This window comes from Cyprinus carpio, chromosome B10 (assembly GCF_018340385.1).
Source record: "Cyprinus carpio isolate SPL01 chromosome B10, ASM1834038v1, whole genome shotgun sequence".
NCBI lineage: Eukaryota > Metazoa > Chordata > Actinopteri > Cypriniformes > Cyprinidae > Cyprinus > Cyprinus carpio.
The window spans coordinates 9,384,130-9,404,270 of NC_056606.1; the positions used below are offsets into that span (position 1 = coordinate 9,384,130).

The 20,141-nt window shown below is 37.3% G+C and overlaps 1 protein-coding gene across 1 annotated transcript; it reads left to right on the plus strand.

Moving 5' to 3' along the window:
* The first annotated feature begins 486 nt into the window (after positions 1-486).
* Positions 487-20,117, plus strand: LOC109106079 (exportin-7-like). The gene is made up of 28 exons (XM_042732371.1): positions 487-644; positions 3,674-3,820; positions 3,958-4,051; positions 4,140-4,306; positions 6,125-6,190; positions 6,440-6,544; positions 6,671-6,836; positions 8,252-8,325; positions 8,453-8,572; positions 8,751-8,897; positions 9,061-9,233; positions 9,322-9,515; positions 9,595-9,700; positions 10,782-10,917; positions 11,987-12,060; positions 12,167-12,247; positions 12,370-12,433; positions 12,623-12,731; positions 12,812-12,918; positions 13,077-13,165; positions 16,023-16,130; positions 16,224-16,306; positions 16,440-16,654; positions 16,755-16,893; positions 17,047-17,207; positions 17,652-17,750; positions 17,979-18,106; positions 18,339-20,117. Exons 1-28 carry the CDS (start codon positions 627-629, stop codon positions 18,430-18,432), a joined length of 3,264 nt encoding a protein of 1,087 aa, XP_042588305.1. The 5' UTR covers positions 487-626; the 3' UTR covers positions 18,433-20,117.
* Positions 20,118-20,141: the final 24 nt, after the last annotated feature.

Consider the following 20,141-nt stretch of genomic DNA (forward strand, 5'->3'; position numbering starts at 1 on the left):
AAGTTACTGAAATTTTAAATCTTTGGCTGTTGCTTCAGAAACCATGGTAAGAAGTCAGAGAAAAGGAAAAATTAATATAGAAAATGTATTTTGTTGTTGTTGTTATTAATATGATTTTGCAGCATCCTTGAGGGGGAAACCCGCTCCCTGTAAATTAAAACTACAGAAAGCAATAAGTCTGTATCTCCTAAAAATTTTCATAATTTGAATTTAAAACAGTTCTAATTACCAAATGACGTTTTTGTTACCCTTATTACTCTTTGCACGTTTACAACAGGTGTAGCCTGAAGCCGTCAGAACGGCCGCAGAAGCCTCTTTGAACGATTAGTACTGTTTCTCAACTTCACAATAAGCACTGTCAATCATACTTAGGTATTATTAGAATCATAACTCCACGTGACCTCTAGTATCTGAATTCGCCGTTTCACTTTAAGAAGCATGTAAACAAAGGCTCTTCTCGGCGTTGGTTTCGGCGGTGGCTGTCTGCCGTAACGGGATTCACGAAGCCCCGGGAACATCTGGGCTTTATCGCTACGTGCGTCAATTGCGTAAACGTCCCCGTGATCGTGGGCAGACGCGCGCATGCTCATTGCCAGGGGGAGTGAGAGGAGCATGAATGGAGCAAAATGGCGGATCATGTGCAGGTAAGTAAATGAATTTGGTTTGTTATTATTAAATTCATGAAATATGATCCACTGCAGTTTAACGATAGCTCACGAGGCTTATTTCGGCGATGCGCACGTGTTTGTTTTAAATGCATGCGTCGCGCGGTTCGAGAGGTTGACTCGCGTGCTTTATTGGATGCGATTATCAAGTGTTGACTTGTGGCCTGTCATCATGTTGGTTTTAACTCTGTGATCCATGCTACCACTCAACTCTGCAGCATGGGTGAAAGTTGTTTTGAAGCAAAATGCAAAGTATTTTATTCTAAGCAGCAGAGGTCGGTAGATCCCGAGAGATCGTTTATATTAAACTGCTCGTAACTCTATAGCGGCAGTGATGTTTTACATAGTAAACAAGCCACCATCCCTCATCCAACCGCTTGGATTGCAATAATGCACTGGCCTTGTATACACGAGCGATAGTAACTCGAGCTCAGCGAGGCTTTATCCAAGAGAGAAGCCTCTCGGTGAGCCCGAAGGCGTATTTGTATTCAGTTATCTGTCATTCTGTTACTGCTGGACGCAAATGTGTCCGGTTTCGCGGTTAGCCTGTAGCTCGCGTGCTAACTCACGAGATTCTCCCGCGCTCCGCCTCGTCAAACCAAAAGCCCCACTAGAAATGAGTTTTTCTTCAAAATTACAAAACCAATATTTACGTTAACACCTGCTGCGAATTGTAAATAGGTAACAGTGTTTAAAGTCATCCAAATACATGTAGTTTTCATCACGTGTAGTGTTTAAGGAGAGTTACATGACTGGATGGAGTAAAGGCAGCCAACCAGAAATGTCTTTTGTGAGCAATTTTCACCGTATTATGTGTAATATTTAATGTTTTATTTTCTCTATAGTATGTTTAATGATGTTTATTAATCGAACCTTTAGTACATTTATAATGTATTTCGTTTTAATTATACTTAATAAGACTGTCTTGATAATCTTGATAACAGAGGGGTTAATAAGGCCAACTTGGCAACCAAAGTTTGTCATCTGTCAACCTGTACACAAGCTGCTCTTGACAGATGATGAGACAGGTCATATTTGAGAGCAGAGGTTAAGGAGGTCTTGAGGTTAAACACAGTGTTTAATAACTGCTTATCCCCATGAAATTTAATGGAGTGGGGGACGATGCTTTTGTTACCCTGACTCTCATGTGCACAGGTAACAGTAAACGTGAGCTTCCCAGTGTTGTTGTCTCGCGTCCTGTTACTCTGTAGGTGCTGAAGAAGCCGTTCCATTTGCAGTAATAGATTATTAATTACCGACGGAGCAGCTCCATGTCTTAAAGGCCGTTTGCGGATCACATCTTGGTAGTGTAACACACTTGATTTAGACCTAAACCAACCAAATAATGCTTCAATACATGTGTTTACATAATTATCAAGGAACATGTTGTGAGGCCAGTATAGGTTGATATGACTCAGCAGTATTCCTGGCTTGTAACATTCAGTTCCTTTCTTGTTTGGCAGCTTAAAACTTTGTTTATTGTAAAATTGCAATATAATTCAGAACCATTTAAGTAACACTTAGTAAAATCCAAATGCATGGTGTTTACATTTTAGGTTTTTTAACTTAGAGGCGTCTTATCTTTTGTGTGCAGTTACTTGCAATTACAGCTTGCATTTTATCTTCCCTTTTTTTTCTTGTATGTTTAGGGGTCCTCCCTGTTCTTATAGGGTCTCTTGATTCAGTTATCAGCAGGTTGTATCAAGCATATACGTACATGGACATGAGAAACCAACTTAAAGTTGTGAAATGCACAAGAAAGTGTGTTTTTTAAGTATTAAACTGTTTATTTAACATGGGATTTAATTTTTGAGTGCAAAAAAAAGAAAAAGAAAGAACTGTGTAGGCTAAGTTCATTAGTTCAGAATTTTTTAGCATAATAAACTTGAAGATTTTCATTGAGGCTGTGCATTTGTTGCAGCTGCTGTTTTTCTGCTGATGCTGATTTTGTATAGTTATGCTCCACAAGGGAACAAAGAACTGTTTAGAGTCAGAGGCTTGTTGCTGCATAACACCAGTTAGCTCTTTTATTGCTCTTCTATGTATTACCAAAGTGTATCGCTGACTTTTTTTCTCCGATCACCATATAGTCTTTCATGCTTGCATGAACCAGATACTCCCTCGGTGACCTAGAACAATAACTTGTGGATGTGATGTCTGCACATCAATTTGCTTAATGGAACATTAGTGTCTAGTTGGAAACATTGCTAATATTTCAAATTGTGTTATTTGTTGAGGAGTTGCACTATTACAGTTCTAAGCAGTTGGAGCAATTTAATGACACTAAAAATGTCATGTGGTGTAACCAAGTAAAAATGAATATCAGATTTCCCTAAACCTTGACTGCATCTTTATCATTATTTTCAGAAAATATTTACATTTTTAATTTGTTTATTTTTTTTAGGTAAAAGTATTTTTAGACATATTGTGAATTATTAATTTATAAATGTTTTTGTGGAGTTGCACCACATGATGCTTTACAACCTAAACTAGCCTTGTCGTAAACAGGCCAAATTATTTAATAATTTAGGAAACTTATTGATCTTGACACTTATTGCTTCAAAACCACATGACTTATGATTTGGCACACAAAAGTTTTATTCATTTATTTAAATTTTTATTTTAAAATGTATATTTTAAAGAAATTATTAAAGATTGTCTTATTACTTTAAACTTTAATTACCCTGACATATTTTTTTTTATTATCCCCTATAAAATAGATTTTAATGCATATTAAAAACATACTTATGTCGAAATAGTTGTATTCAGGTCGTTGTATGACTTTTTGATTTAAAAGTAATAGATGCAGATAAATAAATGTCATTGACCATATTCATCATCTAATTTGAATATTTACACGTTTCTGTAAGTAGACTTTGTTTATAAAAACATAGTTTAGATATGTAAATAGTTTAGACATTTTTATTGGTTCATCTCTCTATCCTCTGAATGTTTTTTTTTTTTTGTTTTTTTTGCTGACATTAAACTCATGTGTGTCTCTTTTTCAGAGCCTAGCCCAGCTAGAGATCCTGTGCAAGCAGCTATATGAGACCACAGACACCACCACACGTCTACAGGCCGAGAAAGCTCTGGTGGAGTTCACCAATAGTCCCGACTGTCTGAGTAAATGCCAGTTGTTGCTGGAAAGCGGAAGTGTAAGAATTAAACTTTTTGAGAACTGTGAAAAGCAAGATATCTGAGTTGAGCTGTCAACAGTTTTCTCAAATCAAAGTCCATTAGTTTGAGTTAAGCAACTATTTAACTTCACACTGTATTTGTGAAATCTTTACAGTCCTCGTACTCGCAGTTGTTGGCTGCAACGTGTCTCTCCAAGTTGGTGTCTCGTACGAGCAACCCACTTCCCCTGGAGCAGCGCATTGACATTCGTAAGTTTATCAGATCAGTCATGAGATTTAGAACCCCAAAACCCAGAAAAGACCAATTTTGGAAATAAATGTAATGTTGGTTCCTCAGGAAATTATGTTCTCAATTATCTGGCAACCCGGCCAAAGCTTGCTGCCTTCGTGACACAAGCCCTGATCCAGCTCTATGCCAGAATCACTAAGCTTGGCTGGTTTGACTGCCAAAAAGAAGATTACGTCTTCAGGAATGTCATTGTCGATGTGACAAGATTCCTGCAGGTATGATCAATTTTGTAGCATTATTAGGAAAGATAATATTGTTCAGAGTTATACTACTTGGAAATGTTTCTTTGTTTTTTATCATCACATCTTGCCTACTTTAAGGCAATTAGGGATGCACAAACTTTTTTGGTAGAAAATTATTATTATTATTATTATTATTATTATTTTTTATTTATATATATATATATATATAATCGGTAGCACTTAGCGTGCATGAATTTACCTTGCATTTTTTTTTTTGCAACTTTACATAAGAATGGTTTTATAAACCATTTTCACATTTATTGCTCATGTTTCATAAATAAGGGCAAACGTCCTCACAAAGTTCAAGTTGATTTTGAGAATCAGATCAAAATTTCCAAACAAGATATAGTCCATATATCTCGAACAAGACTTGTATTTTGAAAACCATCATCATATGCAGTTTCCATATGAAAAATCTAAATAAACGTAGATGATTTTGTATGGATATGTTTTCACACCTCAAGTTAAAGTTTCTTTTTAAATTTGGTAACACTTTAAATTAGGGACTATTAACTAGTTGTTTATTAGCATGCATATTACTAGCATGTTGGCTGTTTATTAGTACTTAGAAAGCATATATTAAAAGGATACTCCACCCCAAAATGAAAATTTTGTCATTAATCACTTACCCCCATGTCGTTCCAAACCTGTAAAAGCTCCATTCATCTTCGGAACACAATTTAAGATATTTTGGATGAAAACCTGGAGGCTTGAGACTGTCCCATAGACTGCCAAGTAAATAACAGTGTCAGGTATGAAAGTCGTCTTCAGAATACTCCATCTGCCATCAGACGTGCAATCTGGGTTATATGAAGCACCCCAAACACTTTTTGTAAGCGAAGAAAACAAAAATAATGACTTTATTCAATCTCCCCTGTGTCTCTCCATATCACCATATGCTCTTCTGTGTCATCCGCGCCACAAGGGTGCGCGGTTTTATTTCAAATCAAAGCTAAATACATGTAGAAACAGCACATCCTTGTGGTGATATGAAGAAATTAACAACTATCTTACTAACAATAATAGGCAGCAAATTAGAAGTTTATTGAGGCAAAAGTCATAGTTAATAGTGAATATGTGTTACCAAAAAGAAAATGCATCCATATAAAATTATCCTTGTTCATTTGGATTTTTTTTTAGGAAACTGCAGTTGATGTCTTGCTCGAGATATGTGGACAATATCTTGTTTGATATTTTCGATGCAATTATCAAAACCACCTTTTTTTGCATTTGCCCACATTTGCCCTCATTCATCATGAAACATGAGCAATACATTTGTGTCAGTGGTTTTTAAAACCATTCTTATGTAATGCAAGGTAAATGCATCCCTTTCCACAGAAATGATTTATGAGCAAATAACAAAAATACAAATTCAACACTCAAACTCTTGTTTTTTAAAATAAGGACCTTTAAACGCAACTGCACAATAACTAGATAATTATTATATGATTACAATTAAGTCTATAGAAGCATTTTGTGGTAAAAATTCAAACAGCTGGGATTTGTGCACTCTCAGTGTATGACATGACTCAAATGCTAATGCAAATCACATCTCTGTTTCGGTTTTTGACCCAGTGTGTCAGTGTTTTTTTAAACATTTTCATTACAGTACATCACTAAAGCGGAGTTGTCTCATGTGAAGTGTTTGTCACTTACACTTTCAGCATGATGCCATAAATGATAACATTACAAAAGCTAAAATTGGTTGATGTTAATTCTGAGTAAAGGTCCTGAAAGTTATGAAGTCATATTTTTTATTTTTTTTTCTTCTGTGTTTTGTGGAATTTTTAGGATAGTGTTGAACACTGCATCATAGGAGTCACAATTCTTTCCCAGTTAACCAATGAGATTAACCAAGTAAGTTTCTCAGCTTGCAGTATGTCTTGATTTGCATATTATTGCTCTTTGGTTAGTTTTTTTTTTTGCTTCTGTTGTCCTCATTTGTAAGTCGCTTTGGATAAAAGTGTCTCCTAATTGACTATTTGTAAATGTAAATTTAGTCTTTGCTCAGTGCTTGGAAATCATTGCTGCATGTTTGGGTTCAATAACTGAAAGTTGCATTAAAGATAGATTACTGATTCCTTGAATCTTCTTTCGATTCTCTAGGCGGACTCAACACATCCACTTACAAAACATAGAAAGATTGCGTCATCATTTCGAGATTCCTCCTTGTTTGACATTTTTACCCTTTCCTGCAACCTCCTCAAGCAGGTAAGTGTGATGCTTCAGAGACTGCACAAAAGAATTGTCTGTCTGTATATTCTTCTTCACAAGCGCTAAACCAGCCTGCTTGGGTTTTATGTCAGTGACTCAATGGATTGTTCTGTATGTCTGCAGGCATCTGGGAAGAACTTGAATCTAAATGATGAGAGCCAGCATGGGCTACTCATGCAGCTACTCAAACTGGCCCACAATTGCCTCAACTTTGATTTCATCGGTACATCCACCGATGAGTCCTCAGATGATCTGTGCACCGTCCAGATCCCCACCAGCTGGAGATCAGGTAATCTGGCATTTTCACATTTTCAGGCAACTGTGTTCCAGTGCTTGTTTAAAGAGGCTGCATTCAACATTATTTTAACATTAATTTTAAATGGAATATTTTTAACCTTCCTTAGAATTGCTTATATAGTTAAGACTTCTTGTAATAAAAAAGGTGTTATATTTTGTTTCTTTTTTCTGTTTTGTTATAATGACTATAAGACTTATTTTTATAATTGGCTAATCAATATTTGGAAAGACATGGTTGGCTTTTTTAGCATATACATTAACTTTCAAAGGTTCGGGGTCAAAGATGTGTTTGTTCAGCAAGGAAACATTAGAGGGATACTCCAACCCAAAATGAAAATTTTGTTATTAATCACTTACCCCCATGTTGTTCCAAACCCGTAAAAGCTTCGTTCGTCTTCCAAACACAATTTAAGATATTTTGGATGAAAACCTGGAAGCCTGAGACTGTCCCATAGACTGCCAAGTAAATAACAGTGTCAAGGTCCATAAAAGGTATATAAGTCTTTGTCAGAATAGTCCATCTGCCATCAGACGTGCAATCTGGGTTATATGACGCGACGGGAACACTTTTTGTAAGCGAAGAAAACAAAAATAATGACTTTATTTAATAATTCCTCTGTCAATGGTCTCCTTTGTGCACACAGCATACGGTGATATGGAGAGACACAGAGGAGACCGTTGACAGAGGAATTAAATAAAGTCGTAATTTTTGTTTTCTTCGCTTAGAAAAAGTGTTCCCGTCGCTTCATATAACCCAGATTGCACGTCTGATGGCAGATGGAGTATTCTGACGAAGACTTTCATACCTTTTATGGACCTTGACACTGTTATTTACTTGGCAGTCTATGGGACAGTCACAGGCCTCCCGGTTTTCATCCAAAATATCTTACATTGTGTTCCAAAGACAAACGAAGCTATTAGGGGTTTGGAACAACATGGGGGTAAGTGATTAATGACAAAATTTTCAATTTGGGTTGGAGTATTCCTTTAAACTGATCAAAAGCAACAGTAAAGACATTTTCATTGCATTTCTTTTCATCCAGGGAAAAAATATAAAAGATTATCATGGTTTCCAAAAATATTAAGCATTACAGCTGTTTTTAACATTGATACAATAAGAAATGTTTCTTAAGCAGCAAATCAGCATATTAGAATGATATCTGAAGGTAGTAGAGTAATGATGCTGAAATTTCAGCTTTTAAGTCAGAGAAATAAATTAGGCTACATTTTAAAATATTATTTAAAAAAAGTTCAGTTTTAATAATATTTCACAATGTTATTGGTGATAAACTAAATGTCGTCTTGGTGAGCATGAGAGACTTCTTTCAAAAAGTCCTTTTGAGGAGTAACCAGATATTCGTGTCAAATTCATGCATAATTTTTTCTTTTTTTTTTCTTTGTCTGCAGCCTTTTTGGATTCCTCAACCTTGCAGCTGTTTTTTGATTTGTATCATTCCATCCCTCCCTCGCTGTCTCCCCTGGTGAGTGTCAGATAAACAGCATAACATGCATGTGAAGATAAACAAGAGTTTGACTCGTAGATAATGTTAAGACTCTTCCAATAATAATGTGAACGGTTTAGTATTAAATGTGTTGTTTGTCTTTCAGGTTTTGTCTTGTCTAGTCCAAATAGCATCTGTCCGGAGGTCTCTCTTTAACAACGCAGAGCGAGCAAAGTTCCTCTCCCTTTTAGTAGATGGTGTGAAGAGAATATTGGAGAACCCTCAAGTATGCCATCCATCCGAATATTAGTTATAATAATAATTGTCATTGTAATGTTTGATTGATATTTATGTAAAAACTGTTGAATGATGCCATATATTAAATATGTAGCCTGAAAATAGCTGTTAAAATGTCAAAAATAACAAAAAAAAAATATCTTTTTTTTTTCACATTTGATTTGCAGAGTTTGTCGGACCCAAACAATTACCATGAGTTCTGCCGACTGCTGGCTCGACTCAAAAGTAACTATCAGCTAGGAGAGCTGGTTAAAGTAGAGAACTACCCCGAGGTCATAAGACTGATTGCTAACTTCACCGTAACTAGTCTACAGGTGAGTTAAAGACTTGGCGTACTGAACATGAAGCTAATATGTGATTTCTACAGAAGTCGAACCAACTTGACAACAATTATTTGTTAATCTGCTGATGGAATTAAGTGAAAATTATCTATGAAAAATTGGCGTTTCAAAGACTGATAACTTTGGTGTGTCCCAGCACTGGGAGTTTGCGCCCAACAGCGTGCACTATCTGCTGAGCCTGTGGCAGCGGTTGGCGGCATCTGTCCCTTATGTGAAGGCCACAGAGCCCCACATGCTGGAGACCTACACCCCTGAGGTGACCAAGGCCTACATCACGTCCCGTCTAGAGTCCGTACACATCATTCTGAGGTACAGTGAGCACTATTTGAAGTCACAGTTAGGTCTGATCAGCATGAATGTCATAAATGTGTGATTACTCAATATCCATTCTATGCAGGGATGGTCTTGAAGACCCCTTGGATGATGCTGGCTTGGTTCAGCAGCAGCTGGATCAGCTGTCTACTATTGGGCGTTGTGAGTATGAGAAGACCTGTGCCCTGTTGGTCCAGCTCTTCGATCAGTCGGCCCAGTCGTATCAGGAGCTGCTGCAGTCCACCAACTCCAGCACAATGGACATAGCAGTGCAGGAGGGTGAGCTTGAAACAAAACCTAATATACAAATCAATATATTGAATCATAACACTGCTTACGCTACGTATGTGTTGTCCAGGTCGCTTGACATGGCTAGTGTACATAATTGGCGCAGTCATTGGAGGAAGAGTGTCCTTCGCCAGCACGGATGAGCAGGATGCTATGGATGGGGAGCTTGTGTGTCGGTGAGGAATCGCCACTAAAGGCCTGCTCGCACAAAGACGATATGAAAATTCAGTCATACGATTTGTCTGTTCTGACCAATGTGTAAAAAAATTAGAAGTTAGATGGGCTGAATGAATATGCAAAATTATTCTTTAGGTGGTGCTTACAAAAAAAGCAGAAATACCCCGGGACACAAAGCACTTTTCTGACGCACTCTTGTTACGAAGAATAAAGGAAGTCAAACAGTATTTACATATTTTTAAAAAGCCTTTCAGATTTTTGTATTCACTGATGTTTATCAAACAGCACCAAATACTAGAGTATAGAGAAAGAGAGTTGGTTCCAGATTTTTCCTCTGCTGTGTTGCTTCACAAAATAGTATGTTATTGAGTGCCACCAAGTTGTATTTTTATGTAGCAGCAGAGACTCTGGATATGTGACCAAAAACACAATCTTATTGGTTGGCCAGTTTTTGTTCAGTGCGCGATTGGAAAAGATTAGAACTCTGTAAAAAAAAAATATATATATATATATTTGCACACAATTATTGTTTAGACACGTTAACGTCCATTCAGAATTAAAGCATTTAAAATGTATATCGCTTTTTCACGCAACGATTTTTAAAGAAAAAAATTTGTATTGGCATGATGATTGTTTAAGATTTTTAGTGAAATATTATATAATATAGTACTATAGTATATTAATAGTATTTGTATATAGTGATGGTGATTATATGTGTATCTGTTTGTTTTTGTTTGGTTTGATGTTATTGATTTTCTTTTTTTTTTTAAATTGGTCATTTAGGTATTCTTATTTTCCTTATTTTTCAGTTATTTTCAACAAATAATTTATTAACACTGTTAAATACGATATTTAGCAAATCTGGGGAAAAAACTGAATGTCCTTTTAGCATACTGTACTTTCCTAATTGGGACTAATTTCATGTAAAACATTTATAACTGTTGATTTAGTTTTAATTTATGTCGGCAAAATAGTACAGAATCTATTTTATTTATGAGTCTCCTGAGATCAAGCGATCTCACTTCACATTGTTTAATTTGAATTAATATTTATATTGACTTCATATTTTGTCATTTTCAGAGTTTTGCAGTTAATGAACCTCACAGACTCACGACTGGCTCAAGCAGGAAATGAGAAGCTTGAATTAGCCATGCTCAGTTTCTTTGAGCAGTTTCGCAAAATCTACATCGGTGACCAGGTGCAAAAATCATCAAAGGTAATTGCGGTTATGTTGTGATTTGTGAGCGTGAACTTCAAGCTGTGGTTTTTTTTAGACAGCAAATCGAAAACAAAAAATCAGCTAGCAGTAAATTAATTATTGATCTCTCGTAACATTCACAGGGTTTAGCCTTTGAACTCTCAGAATGGCTGAAATTTGTGATTGTGTTGTGTCTGGGCTTTGAAAAGAGACAGTCGATTCAGCTTTTTGCATGCTTAGTTGTGGTTTCACTCTTTTAGTCTGCTAGGTAAATAGACATGTAGCTTTTGAAACCATAGTTTGTTTTTTTTATGTTAGAGATGAAAGTGTTCTGTCTCAACTAACCAGAAAGCTGAAGTTTTCTGTCCTGTTGCTCAGATTCCAAAGTGTGAACAGAGAAGATAAGTGCACATAGAAAGACTAGCTGTTCCTCTAAACCTGTGTTTAGTTCTCTTTAGCCTATTGTCCTTTACTTTGGAAAAGTAACACCTTATAAGTGCCCAAATAGTACTTAAACGTACAAATAGTGCAATAACTATTAGGAAGTCTGATTGCATCTTGATAATTGGATGTATTAAATTTAATGGAAAATTGTCCCAAATGGCACACTTAATTTGGACCGTAGGGATGCAGACTTACAGTGTACTGTTACCCAGCAGGCCTTGCAGCAAAGTGTAGACTCAGAGGAAGGTGGCATTTGGGACCATAATCAGGATTCAACAATAAGGATTTTTTTTCTTCTGAAATTTTATTTTTTAGCAATGTTTTTTTTATTTGTGTTCAAATAATAGGCTATTTATACTGTATTTTTCACTAAATGTAACATTTAAAGTTTTTCATTTGGAAATTAAATTGACCTCCCTTTTTCCCCTTTTCTGACCAAATCTATATAGTTTATGGATTTGTGAGGACCCCCTGTGAATTGTCGCAGTTGCTTGCTTTTCATGGCCTTATTTCCCAACCTGTTTTATTTAGTAGTTTAACATTCTACATTTATAAAATGAATTGTTCAAGCTACAATGCAAAACACTAGTTCAAAATAAATATAAGATGACAGGAAATAATACAACTTTTGTTTGATCCCTAGTTGTATCGAAGACTATCAGAGGTTCTTGGCTTGAATGATGAGACCATGGTACTCAGTGTTTTCATTGGGAAAATGTGAGTATATGTCAGCTAATGATGGGTACAATTATTATAAAACCTTAGTTTACCAAAAATGATGATTAAAACAATGTTTTTAACGTAGAGTTTTGTTTTAATGCAGAATCACCAACTTGAAGTACTGGGGACAGTGTGAACCAATCACATCTAAGACACTACAGCTCCTCAATGACCTCTCGATTGGATATCCTTACACACACGTAGCTGGTTTAAATTTGAAACAATATTAGGATTGTTATTGAGGATGATTGACGGTTATTTTTAACTGAATATGTTTTGGTCTGTTTCCTTAACCTTATTTCTCACGTACAGCAGTGTTAGAAAACTTGTGAAACTCAGTGCTGTCCAGTTCATGCTAAACAACCATACCGTAAGTGACTAACTTGAGCTTTTCTCCTCCTTAACTACACTTTCACTTTATTTGTCCCTGAAGAACAGTTAATTTAGTTAGTTTTTTTTAAATAAAAATAAAAGAGAAATATCATTACAAATAAGTTTTACTATTCTTAAATAGTTTTTTGAGTAACTGACAATGTCTTGTTTTTCTTCTGTGTGACAGAGTGAGCACTTTTCTTTCCTGGGTGTGAACAATCAGGCCAACCTCAGTGACATGAGGTGTCGGACCACTTTCTACACAGCCTTGGGAAGACTTCTTATGGTAGATTTGGGTAAGGGTGTACCTATAGATATATAGCATATAAGTGTCACGTAAAAGGACATCTTTAGAGACGTTCTGTGTCTTTGACAGGTGAGGATGAGGACCAGTTTGAACAGTTCATGCTTCCTCTCACTGCTGCATTCGAGGCCATTGCTCAGATGTTCAGCACAAACACCTTCAATGAACAAGAAGCAAAAGTGAGATGTTGTATTATTTATTATGCAACCTTAGTGTGGCATGAAGCATTTGCAAAATACCTTGTGTTTTCTTATTTGTTGCTGACCTGTATAATGCATCTGCACCCCAGTCTTTTCACATATGAGAAATTAACAAATGTTTTTTTTTTTTCTTTCAGAGGACTTTAGTAGGACTGGTAAGAGATCTAAGGGGAATTGCCTTTGCCTTTAATGCCAAGACCAGCTTTATGATGCTTTTTGATTGGATGTATCCTTTAATATACATTTGTGTTTTTGTGTTTATTTTATTGGTGTAATTTGTGAGTCTGGTTATTTTATTTGTGTGATTACATTTAAATTTATTCATTTAGCAGATGCTTTTATCCAAAGCGACATACAATTGGGGAATACATCAAGCGATTCATCTTAAATAGGCAAATAGACACAGGAAGTGCTCGTCATACCAAGTTTTAAGCATTGTTCAAATAAGTACAAGCTAGACAGAGAAATATGAAAGAAAAGAGAATATGTTTTCAGTTTTCAGCTGTCGCTTGAAAAATGTCAGGGATACAGCCTTCCGGATAGGGGTTAGAAGATCATTCCACCAGCCAGGAATGGTAAAAGAAAATGTTCTGGAAAGTGATTTTGTGCCTCTTTTTGATGGTACCATGTGCTCAACAGTGGATCTCAGACTTCTGGAGGGGATGTAGATTCGTAAGAGTGAGTGGAAGTAGGCGGGTGTTGAGCCAGAGGCTGTTCTATATGCAAGCAAATATCAGTGTCTAGAACTTGATGCGAGCTGTAACCAGCAGCCAGTGCAGGGAGATAAAGAGAGGTGTGACATGGGCTCTTTTGGGCTCGTTAAAGACCAGTCGTGCCACTGCATTCTGAATCATTTGTGAAGGTTTGACTGTGCATGATGGAAGTCCAGCCAGAAGAGCATTGCAGTAGTCCAGCCTAGAAGTGACAAGGGCATGGACAAGAAGTTCTGCAGCATGCTCCGTTAGGAAGGGCCTGATCTTTCTGATGTTGTGCAATTCAAACCTGCAAGATCGAGCAGTTTTTGCAATGTGGTCTTTGAAAGTCAGCTGTTCATCAAAGATTACACCAGATGAAATGAGGGATAGAGATGTGTGTCATCAGCATAGCAATGATAGGAGAAACCATGGCATGTATGATGGGTTTGGATCTAGTGGGCATGTTGTAGGATGGCTGGAGAGGAGAAGTTTGGATGCTTCTGCCTCAGTGAGGGGACAGAAGGAGAATGGGGAAGTTTTAGGCATGGATGCGGTTGGTTTGAGTTTGTGTGTGTGTGGAGCTGAGAACTGACTACAGATTGTTCTAGTTTTGTCTGTGAAGAATGTGGTGAAATCGTCAGCTGTTATAGAAGTGGTGGAGGGGGACAGAGTAGAGAACTGAATGTTTTGAAGAGGTTACGTGTGTCAGTAGCACTGTTGATCTTGTTGTGAAAATATGAAGATTTGGCAGTATGGACTTGAGCAGAGAAAGATGAAAGCAAAGACAGATACATACTCAGGTCAGACAGATCTTTTGATTTGTGCCATTTTCTCTCTGCTGCCCTGAGTTTGGACCGATGCTCACGAAGAACATCGGATAACCAGGGGTAGCCCGTGCTGGCCTAGAGGAGAGAGTGTTTGTATGGTGTGGTCAAGAGTTTATATTAGAGTTGTGGGTGTGATTTGGTTTATTAATGTCCAGAGATGAGAAATGAGTAGGTGAGAGAAGAGCGGAAGACACTACAGAGGAAAGATAGGTGGATTAAAAAGGAGCACAGGTTTCGTCTAAAAGTAACATGTAGAGAAGTGCATGCACAAAGTTGACCTCATACGTAATTCCCCTGGAACTGCTTCCGTGTACAACAGTGAGCGCAAGCTAGATTCAAGTGATTATTACGTTTTGAATATGGATATTTACAACTTACATCGCATCGATTTGCTAAAGGAGGCCTTTGTTCACCCCCCGGAGCCATGTGACACACTTTTTTTTTTTTTTATGGAAGGGCGCTTTTTATTTCACGTCTTTTGGACTGAAGCAATGCAACACTGACTGCAATGATAGAGCTTGAAAGATCAAAGACAATTTTTAATATAACTCCGACTGGATTTGTCTGAAAGAAGAAAGTCATATATTCCTAGGATGCTTCAAGGGTGTGTAGGATGCCTCGGGGTTTTTATTTTAGGGTGTAATTATCATTTTTGTGTGTAGTAAGGTTTTGTTGCTCAGTTAAAGTCACGCAGGTAAAGTCGCAGGTCTTTACACTCGTATGTCTTCACACGACGAGGCTGAACACAAGGGCTGAACGTTTCCGCCTCAGCTAACAGACAACAAACAAATACACAGCCACCCGACACTTCAGAGAAAACAACTGTGGCCGCCTTGTTAAATTACCACACCCAAAAGCCTGTAGCAGGGCAATTGCTCAAATCAAAACTAAAGGTCGCACTTAAATGCAGGAACGGAGCGATATAAATAACAAAAGCTCCTTCTCAGCCGATGGCTATTACTCTAATTACAAATAAAGTGCAATCAAAAATACAAATTACAATGAAAAATAGCAGCAGAAATAGCTAGAGAACTAAATAAACCTTCTTAGCAGCAAATAACAATTTAAACAACAGATGCAGAAACAAAATATTAAGCAAACACTCACACGCTCCCATCTGCTCTGCTGACTGATCGCTTCTCCCAAAACAAAAATTCATTATGTTTGTTCTCTTTTTATTTGTTTTTATTTGTTTATTTTGTGTAATTATTTTTTGTTTTTTTATTTGTGTAGTTTTGTTTTTCATTTAATTGTTTTTATTTGTTTGTTTTGTCTGAAAAGATGATTATACAGAGCATGTTTTTTTGTTTGTGTGTGTGTGTGTGTGTGTGTGTGTTCATTTTGTGTAATTCATTTGTGTTTGTTCACTTATTTGTGTGTTTATTTGTTTGTTTATTTATTAGTTTCTTAGTATTTTTGTTATTTTCTTTCTTATTATTCTGTTATTTTGTACTTATTTTCTTAATTTTAAAACAAACTTATAAGTAAACAATATAAAGCTAATCTCTTGGGTCTGTTCAGACTGAATGCCCATTTTAATGTGTTCCTTAATGGATCTCAGTTACCCCTCTTACATGCCCATCTTACAGAGGGCAATAGAGCTCTGGTACCATGTACCTGCCTGCACCACACCGGTCCTCAAACTCATGGCTGAGCTCGTCCACAACAGGTACACAATGTTACATTTTGCATATGTCTCTGAGAGCTGAGTTTAAAGGTTATGTATGTTCTCTAACTTAAAGTATGGGGTTTTTTACATGAAGTCACAGAGATTACAGTTTGATGTGTCATCACCGAATGGAATTCTGCTGTTCAGGGAAACCAGCAAGATGATTACAACATATGGTACAAACTCTACTATAATAACCCAGTTTTCATTTTTTAATCAACTGTTCCTCTGGCATGTTGTGGCATTATAAAATCTGAAGAACTTTAATTGAATAATCATTGTAATATTATTGTCTTATTTCACTTAAAGGGAATCGGATCCTGACACTGGGTGAGGTGCCAAAAGACCAGGTATACGCGCTGAAACTGAAGGGAATCTCCATCTGCTTCTCCATGCTGAAAGCCGTATTAAGCGGCAACTATGTCAACTTCGGCGTCTTCCGTCTGTACGGCGATGATGCCTTGGACAACGCTCTACAGACCTTTATTAAGCTGCTTTTGTCCATCCCTCACAGTGACCTGCTGGTAAATATCATCAGCATCAGGATTGTGTCCTTCAGCATTCAGATTGGTTGATTTATTTATTTTTTTTTTTTTTTTGATTGGTTTGTTCTTGTTCTTGCAGGACTATCCAAAGCTTAGTCAGTCTTACTACTCTCTTCTGGAGGTGCTAACCCAAGACCATATGAACTTCATCGCCAGCCTGGAGCCTCATGTGGTCATGTACATCCTGTCCTCCATATCAGAGGGGCTCACAGCACTTGGTAAGGACATCCTTTTCAGTTAATGAATTTTCTTTTGTGTAGCATCATTTCTTTTTATACTTTTTAATCTCAGAAACCCTCCTGCAGTTCCATCATGGACCCCTAGGTGTTTGTGAACTTTTGAACCTGAAGTTTCTGTTTGTCTCCTCACAGACACAATGGTATGCACTGGTTGCTGCTCAAGCCTGGACCACATAGTTACTTATCTATTCAAGCAGCTGTCACGCAGCACGAAGAAACGAGCGGCGCCTATGGCCCAGGAGAGCGACCGCTTCCTTCACATAATGCAGCAGCACCCTGAGATGATCCAGCAGGTGAGCTGAGGCTTTGAAAGGCCTGAGATTTAAAAAATAAAATGGTTAAATCATAAATTAACTTGTCTTTTTAAAAATAATTTAGTGTTTCATCATATTTAAAGCATAAGAGGAACTAAATTTGTCATTTTCACAGCAATTTGTTCATTATAAAGATATGTATCAAAGTCAGGCAACACAAACATGTTTCATGATTTGAAACCGTATCAGTGCAGAAACTAAGAAATCAATTATTCTATTAATATATTTATTTTGTTAGGGAAAAATGACTGTAAAAGTGTAAAGAATTAAAACATTGTGTCATTTTTTGACCATAGAGTAGTTTATAACCATTAATGAATGGTCTGAGTTCTACAACATTCACACAGGAGCAAAAATCTGCCTTTAAACTTGAAATGTATTGGAGATACTTAGTCTGACAAGATTTCTTACAATCTTATCCAGATGCTGTCCACAGTGTTGAATATCATCATTTTTGAAGATTGTAGGAATCAGTGGTCAATGTCACGGCCACTGCTTGGCTTGATTCTACTCAATGAGAAGGTATGAGATAGAATATAGAAGATTTTGTCTTTTTAAAGCTCACAAAGGCTGCATTTATTTTAATCAAAAATACTGTCTTGTGAAATACTCTTACAATTTAAAAGAACCGTTTTCTATTTGAATGTATTTTAAAATGTATTTGTGTGATGCAAATCTGAACTTCAGTCTCGAGTGTCGCGTGATCCTTCAGTAATCATTCTAACATGCTGATTTGCATTGTGTTTGTAGTATTTTGCAGATTTGAGGAACAGCATTGTGAACAGCCAACCACCAGAAAAGCAGCAAGCCATGCACTTATGCTTTGAAAATCTCATGGAGGGCATAGAGAGAAACTTGCTGACCAAAAACAGAGACAGGTAATTTGATTTCCAGAAAATTCCGACGAACTTTGCATGTATGTTTTTTGAAGTGGGTGTTCTGTTAGAAAAGGATGATTGAGTCCATTTAAAGGCATTTCTTAGTGCGAGCCATCTCATATTCCTTAACTGTAAGTTTTAGAGTAGTAAACTAGACTTTTATTTATTTATTTGCACATATATAATATATAGTATACATTTTTAGTGAACTCACTTTTTCTTGTTTTCACAGGTTTACACAGAATCTTTCAGTATTTAGAAGAGAAGTCAATGACTCCATGAAGAATTCCACGTATGGGGTAAACAGCAACGATATGATGAGCTGACATTCCATAGAGCACCAGGCCCCGCCCACTTGGCCCGGCCCCAGCCCGTACTCCCACCCGCCCCTGGCCCGGCTGCCGGGGGACCACCGCTGCGCAAGCCTGCTCCCCAGTCCCTGAAAATACCCCATTACCTCTCTCCCTTCACACCTCCTCCCCCCACCCCTTTTTATATAAATATATATATATATATATACATATAAATATATACATATTTTAAAGCCAGTTTCTAGAGGTCATTCTCCTTGACCATTCTCTTGTCATTTGGGGCTCAAAGTCCAAAGAGAGAGAAGAGGGTATGGCTGGGGAATGGCTGGGAATGGGTTTGGGGTGTGGGACGGCACCAGTGTGGACTCTATAGAGTGGGCGGCACACCCAAACCGCTCGGAGGGACGATGGGAAGTGGGCGTCTGTTTGTGTGTGTGTGTGAGTGTGAGAGTGTGTTTGAGAGCATGTCTGTGGGAGGAAGGGTTAGGATGAGCTGGTATACATAGTGCTCTGCTTTTGCCTGCCTTGTATAGAAACACATAAGGAAAAAAAAAAGTGTACATTTTTTTTCATAACATTTTCAACAATGTTTATAATGATTACGATTTAAGACAAATAATGAGTGTGATTGAAAACTTTTTACAGTCTAGTAAGTTAGTGCAACTATGCTGAAGTGTGGGTTTGTCTGTATGGAGAGAGTTGTTTATATCTGGGTGACTACGTGGGATTGACAGCTGTCCGCAGAGGGGGCGGAATGAAGGGTCGAATAGGATTACAAGTTGTACATTTATTATTTTCCCCCCTCAAATTGACTCTATGGAACACAAACGGGAGCTATGTAAATACACAGAACCTCTTGCGTTAACGTTTTCAGAAGGAATACCGTTTTCCCTCAAATCTTGGGCATGATGAAGTCTGTCTTGCATCAACCTTTAGGTCACATCCCCACCACCTCCTCCGTTTCTGAGGATGTTTAGATCTGCTCACCACCGACCTGGGAACGGTCCCAAAAACACCCCATCCTTGTGTGAAATTCATCAGAGAACGCATGCGTAACCTTTCCCCTTTTGTCTCTGAAGGGTTCCATCATGTCGTCTGTGGATTTGATTAGATAAAGTGACTTGGTTGTGGTGAAGTTGCTCTATGAGCTTTCGTCAAACTGTTTTCCCTGCATTTTAATCTCACAGGCTTCCAGTCTCTCGTGGCTTTATTGTTGATCTGGCGTTCTTCAGTAGTGGAGCCTATAGAATGTAGCCGTGTCCTTCAAAAAAAAAAAAAAAAAGAGCCTGGTACTCAAATCATCGTGACAGGATCACTTTCGACAGTTGTCTCTAGCTTTAACCCCCTTTAAAAACAATTCTTCTCTCTGAATTCCAGGTTTATTTTTAATAACAGAAAACACATCAGAATATGGTAGATTTAAACACAGAGGCCGAATGGAGTATATTAGCAACTTGTGCTACTCAACAGATGTTGCTGCTAACTGTTTGTGAAGAACTAGCTCATCTCTTAACCATGTCCAACACTCATGGATGTTCACTTTCTTTTCTTGGTTCCCTGATGTGAATGTGTTTTTGGCGACTGTGTGTTGGGTCCATTGAGTGATGAGGTAGCTGGTTGAATTGTTTGATTGTTTGTTTGAATGTCTGCTACATATAGTGTAAGCATTGTGACTGCAAAATAAACATCATTGGTTTGTACTAGTATGTGCACGTTTTGTGATC